At 41.3% G+C, this 6507-nt stretch overlaps 1 protein-coding gene across 3 annotated transcripts; it reads left to right on the forward strand.

Annotated features, from left to right (window-relative positions):
• The first annotated feature begins 350 nt into the window (after positions 1-350).
• LOC148060818 (endophilin-B1-like) lies at positions 351-6212 on the forward strand. 3 transcript variants are annotated; one of them, XM_087779576.1, is made up of 11 exons: positions 351-402; positions 469-650; positions 728-869; positions 2107-2235; positions 2308-2441; positions 2502-2594; positions 3052-3135; positions 3200-3223; positions 3307-3396; positions 3667-3767; positions 5152-6212. In XM_087779576.1, the coding sequence occupies exons 2-11, from the start codon at positions 594-596 to the stop codon at positions 5531-5533; spliced, it is 1236 nt and encodes a 411-aa protein (XP_087635702.1). In that variant the 5' UTR covers positions 351-402; positions 469-593; the 3' UTR covers positions 5534-6212. The 3 variants fall into 3 exon arrangements, with proteins under 3 accessions (XP_087635702.1, XP_087635701.1, XP_087635703.1); XM_087779575.1 differs by having other exon boundaries at positions 358-650; XM_087779577.1 differs by having other exon boundaries at positions 358-650; positions 3313-3396.
• Positions 6213-6507: the final 295 nt, after the last annotated feature.

Consider the following 6507-nt stretch of genomic DNA (forward strand, 5'->3'; position numbering starts at 1 on the left):
CCACATTATTTTGTAAAATTAACCTTGTTAATTGAAACAAACAATTACCTCAACATGCTTGGTTGTATTACACTTTTATGTAGCGAGACATAGATCCAAATTCAGTATTTTGCAGCATCTAAAGAAGATGATTATCAATATGAAAATATAACAAATAAATAAATAGGTGTCATATTTATTTTTTATTTTGGACCTTTAAATAAGATCCTCAAAATTCAGATAGATTTGTAACATTCATCCTCCTAAATCGATTTAATGACTGTTTTCTTACTCCGGAAGCATCACCTACTAGTCCCTTTTATTTTGAAAGTCAAAGCGGAAGTGTGTCATACGCTTCCCTATAAATCCAAGCAAAACTGTCAGTCATGTTAGGGGCTGTCGCTCAATGCGAAGGAATTGCAGGTATTTGTAAAGTGTGTGCGTAAATAAATTGAGGCTAAATAACTGTCCCTTGACCTCGCTAAACAGCAGAAGTGATGGGACCGTGAACGCACCACCGAGTGTGAAGCAGAACAGAGCGAGCCCGTGTTGGCTTCAAGGACCTTTGGTTTAATAGAGGGTGACATGCTGGAGTCGACTGACCTCGAAGCATCATGGATCTGACTCGGCTGGTCGCGGACGCGGGTCAGATCATCAACCGAGCGGTCCAGGTAAACAACACACACCTGAAGATCAACAACATGTCCGCCGATGATGATGTTCTTTTTCTCTCTGCTGCGGTTCTTAGTACACGGAGGAGAGTCTGGGTCAGGCGGAGAGGACTGAACTGGACCCGGATCTTGAGGAGCTCCTGAGACTCTCGGACGTCACCAAGACCAGGACAGACCAGATCATCTCGCAGACTGAGGTCCTCCTGCAGCCCAGCCCCGGTAAGAGGATTGTGAACATGTCACCATCAGTGAAACAGGCTGTCAATCCTCTACTATTATAAGGTATAATATTATTAATGTGTAGTTAATGAAATGTTTATGATATATTTAAAATATATATTTTTATTTTTTTAAAGCCATTAAACATACTGCATTTTTTAATAAAATAAAGGAAAACGCTTAAATGACATAATAATATAATTTCACGCACAAAAACGAACACAAACAACTACTAGTCACTGTCTATCTACATATTCATGTCGGTTGCCATAGAAATATGGACCAGAACAAACTGTTCTTACAGCCTAGTGAGCATATTTTGTTTTTGCAAGTTACTGTGAAAAAAGTGATCATAAATAGATTCAGCAAACAGAAAAAAAGAAGTATATCTTGAATCATCTTAATTGAAATAAAAGTTGATTTGTTGAAATAAAAAAAAAGATGAATAAAATATAATCTTGTTAACATGTGATATTTTCATCTATGTTATTTAACAACACATACTTTATTGAAGAAACTTGTAGAAAACTATTTTAATTTGATTTAATTTAAAGTATCAAATCATTACGAAATGATCTCAAGAGACCCTTTAAAGCTAAAACTATTCTTTATCGTAGAAGAGAAAAACAAGGAGTTTTGAGAGGAAATAAAGTTATTTTAACAGGCAGAAACCTGGAGCAGAACTAGACTCAACTACTCCAATAGTGTATAATCTTCTACTTTTAAGCATTTCAAATATTCGTTAGTGTTGTGTTCAAGAACTTGCCCGCACAACATACAGTATGGGAGGAAGAAAGATTTCTCACATCGCTCTCTTGACGGGACAAAATTCCGCCCAAGACTGTGAATAATTTTATCCGAGGTTATTACTGGCTTATAGTTTGAACAGTAATATTTCTTCCATTGAGTCCTCTATATTTATTTGGTTAACTCATGACGGTTGGCGCTGCTGAGACCCACAAATCCAGAGGATTCAAATCAATATTTACAGCCTCGCCACAGTAATGGTGTCACCATGAAGTGGGTGCAGTCGGTCTTCTGTCACACGAGACTTGTTTAATGGCGGCAGTTATAAGCTCGTGCCCAGAAACACCCGTCGTTTTTCTTTGAATCATAACTGCTTTTCACCGAGACCATCTGTCAAAATCACGAGTTGTCATCACAGGTCGAGTCCCACGTCCATCATTTGAACACATGATGATCAGTCAAGTTTCCAACAGTGGATTTGTTCCTGCAGGAGCTCGGTGGGAAGAGCGGTTGTTCGGGCACCTGGACTGGCGCGCCCCACCTCGACCGCATGCTCACGATCTCCTGGGCGAACAAATGACCGAAGCCGGGCTGGAGATTGGAACCAACAACCCGTACGGTGAGACGTTCGCGGGCGCGGGTGGGGAGTTATTGTTTTTGCCTCAACTTTTTTTTTTTTCCGTCGCTCCAGGAGCCGCGCTGCTCAGGTTCGGCGAAGCCGAGAAGCAACTCGGTGAGACGAACAGGAAGTTCCTACAAAGCACCAACATCCACTTCCTGACTCCTCTTCGCCGCTTCACGGACGGAGAGTACAGAACCATACAGGTAGCGCACATGTCAAAGAATTTAAAGATTACATTCATGTTGATGTTGCTCTGGGTTCAGGAGGAGCGGCGGTTGTTGGTCAACAAGCGTTTGGACTTGGATATTACCAAGACTCGACTACGGAAAGCCCACGAGGCAGAACGGGAGTCAAGAGTGAGTCCATCAAAACTCTCTTTTAATTAAAATAATTACATTAGAAAAGGTGCTTAAGCCCCGCCCACTGGAAACATGTTGTATTCTGGAGATGAAATCTCGTTTACCATAACCACACCCGCTCTGCTGTGATCTGCTGTGATTGGTCAAGCATCAAGGTTTGTAACCACGCGTCACCAATCCCAGAAGTCTCCACCTCCAAGGGACTTGTTGTATAAACAAAGTGGGATGTGATTACAGCTGGCTGGAGGGGTAAAGGTCATTCTTAAGTCATATTAGGCTGCGCTCTCGTAACCTCTCGTACGCCGAGATTTGAAAACATGGTCATGATGAGAGACTTACCGCATCTTGGAGATGAAAACTTCAACATTTCAAAACAAACTCATCGACTAACTAAAATGTTTTGTTCCGGGCCTGTCATCTCAGCAGGTCTCACTCGGCTTCCTTTCTGTTCCAGGGGCTGAACTCCAACCCGGCACAAGAAGACTACGTGTCCCACGTGTCCTACATGTTCAGCTTCCTGCGCGTAAAGTGGTTAAAGGTCAGTCGGCAGCGACGAGTTTCTTTTATCGTCAGTCATTTCTCGTCTCTTTTCTCCGCACCAGCTCTGGGCTCAGGAGATCTCTCAGGTGAGATGTTCCTCAGCGATGACTCGTCATCTTGGGATGTCTTTCAAAACGAGGGAACAGCTTCACTGACGTATCTTTTGCAGGCGCAGATGGAGCTCAGTATCTGTCAGTCCTTGTTTGACCGTCAGTCGCAGTGTGTCAAGCAGGTCCTGGAAGGGATCAGCAACACACATGTATGTATGACGGTGTTTTTAGCAGATGTTTCAAGTATTTGTCCCGTAATGATCCTTTTTTTTAACCTTTAGTGAATCAGATTAAATCAAAAATTAAAAACTGTATCTATAGTTCTTTTTAAATTTAAGTGAAATAGGATAATAACAAGAACATTTCTTACTGTTTTTCTTTGTCAGTACATGCTGGTTCAGAGGTGCAATACCATGTTTGTCCAGCAAATAATTACAAAGCATCTTTTTTTATCGACTTGTGTACTTGTGTGTCCTCAGAACAACCACCGGCAGAGTCTAAATGACTTTGTGGAAGCTCAGGCGTCTTACTTTGCCGAGTGTAACCAGCACGCTCAGGAGCTGCAGAAGCAGCTGCTCAGGTCGGTGAAGGAACGACACTTTGTCAGCTCCGTACAGGTTCATCAAGCTCGTGTTAAAGCTCCTGCTGTGGCTGGAACAACTCTGGTTCATACCTATAAAGATGTCGGTCTTTAGGATTATGAACGTCAAAAATAAGAGTGAAAATGATGCTGTAGAAAACCAATTTGTTTTGTGCAAGATTGACAAAGACGATGTCAAAATCCATCATTTTTATAACATCCAAATATGATGTTATTTGTTCATGTTGTAAAGGTCAGCAACCACACACTCGAGATTCATTTTTGTTGTAATCCATTAGTTCTCTCCAGAATAATATACGAATACATACCTGCTGACATCACGTCCGGTGACTGCTTTAAACTAGTGAAATTCAATTAAACTATTTAAAATGAGTGCCATTGAATCATATAAACCACCCTGATAGATAGAAGGATAATTTCCCAAAATATTCCACTTTACCCGCACATTAATTTATAATAAATGTCATAGCCTGACTAGGTTTCAAGTACAATACGTTTTTAAGTCACTCCAGCATTTCCACATTAGAAACAAACACTAGCGTACACATACAACACTGCAGAAAACTGACCAGAAACTGTTTCTTTCAACTGAGAAAAATCTCTAAACTTAGGAAAATGTTGTCGGAACATGATCTGGAGCTTGTAATCCATGCGTTTGTTTCTTCTCACCTGGACTATTGTAACAGTTTGTTTTCATGTCTTAACAAGAAGGAGCTGTCTTGCCTTCAGTTGATTCAGAACTCTGCAGCGAGAATTCTGACCCGCTCAAGTAGAAGAACTCGCATTTCTCCGATCCTTATATCTCTTCACTGGCTTCCAGTTTCTTTCAGGATCAACTTTAAAATTCTGGTTCTTACTTTCAGAGCTAATCATGGTCAGGCTCCTCCTTACATGACTGATCTGATCCAGCCTTACACCCCAGCTCGGGCTCTGAGGTCTGTGGATCAGAATCTACTTATGGTTCCTCGCACACGGCTCAGGACCAGAGGAGAGAAATCTTTTCAGGCTGTTGCTCCTAAGCTTTGGAACAATCTTCCTCTCTCTTTGCGCTTGATGGAGTCTACTGACTCCTTTAAGAAACATCTTAAGATGTTTCTATTTGTTCAGGCTTTTCCTTGATTTTCTGGAACTCCTGTTGTGTTATCAGTTTTATCTTGACCTTTAAAATATATACTTTATTGAATATTGTTTTGATTGTTTAAGCGCTTTGTGACCCTGGTCTGGAAAAGTGCTATACAAATAAAAATTACTTACTTACTTACTTACTTACAATCTGGTCAACCGGATCCAACAGGTCAGACTTCCAGTATGTTTTCAACTTGCATCTTAGTTTGACCCTGTTTTTAAATGTCTACTCTTCCAGCGTCCCGGCAGTCCTGTGCTCCAACAACTGGCGGGCGGAGATTTCGGATCAAGTCACTTCCTCCGAACAGCCCGTGGAAGTGAACCACGTTACTCCGGTCCCTGCAGATGTCCGTCACCTTCCAGACTCCGACCGAGACACCCGGACCGCGAGTGCCACCTCCAGCCTTGAGACCGACACGTTGGCGAAAACGCAGCTTCCTGTCCAGACCAACAACAACAACAACAACAACAACTGGAGCGGCTGTGAGGCGAGCCGGCCGCCTGTAGGTCAAGTCTGTGGCTCAGATTTACAGCCTGAGCTCAACCCTCCTGAGGCAACACTTGATCCACCAGTAGACGTTAATAGCGACACAGATGCTGGAGAAACGAAAGAGCTTTAATTGGCAATAAGCAGAAACATCTTCATCTCTGTAACATTAATGAATCCTACTGAGGATCTAAAACTATGCCTGTATAAGTCATTATTTTTCCAATTGTCTAGCGCCACCATCTGTCAGTGTTGAGTGTGCGCGGCAATAAAAAGCCATCATTATATATTTTAATATTCAGTTTTTTTTAATATTTCTGTAAAAGAATCAACTCGTTTGTGCCAATGTCATTCCTGCAGACACACATGTGAGTGCATCCCGTCACACAAGTGTTGTGCGTTCATAACAGTGGAGCTACTTAGGAACCGTCCGTCTTAACTACTGAGTTTGACTGTGATACAAAGCAAATGTAACATAGAAAAGTATATTATTTAACTGTGATTTATCCTTGAGTTTAAGGGGAGGTTTTGTGATAAAATGTGATGTTTACTGCTGTGTCAAACAAACTAGAATCGAAGCGACGCTGTCCAGATGTTTTTGTTTGAAAGGAGAATGAATAAAGTAGTTTTGTGGACAACGTTCTTCATCAAAAACTATTATCTTAGGAAGCTTTATTGAGAAATGGATGCAGCGATGAAGTAAAAATCCATTTTGGTCTTGTTCGTAGAGAGGAACTTTTGTTCACAAAATTGCCGAGATTTTGTTTTTTTGTTTCTTGTGGAAACTAGAACAACTAAAATGATTAAATCAATTGTGTAATGAGTCCTCTCTTTCTAAGACAAGTTCTATTATTGAGGGATAAACTTCCATGTAGGGGGATTGTCCGTGAAGGTTCTCATTCATCCAGGTCATGGTCATCCAAGTGGTTGAGTCAACTAGAGTTCTATGAAGACGTTTCACCTCTCGTACGAGAAGCTTCTTCAGTTCCAAATAAGCTGCAGTTACGCTCCACTATATCCAGTATATATCCAGTAGGAGCAGGAACAGAGAACAATAGGAAGGAGTGTGGAAACAGGTTATTTAAACTATCTTGGATTTTATTTTTC

Source organism: Callionymus lyra, chromosome 18, assembly GCF_982586985.1.
Source record: "Callionymus lyra chromosome 18, fCalLyr1.hap1.1, whole genome shotgun sequence".
Taxonomy (NCBI): domain Eukaryota; kingdom Metazoa; phylum Chordata; class Actinopteri; order Syngnathiformes; family Callionymidae; genus Callionymus; species Callionymus lyra.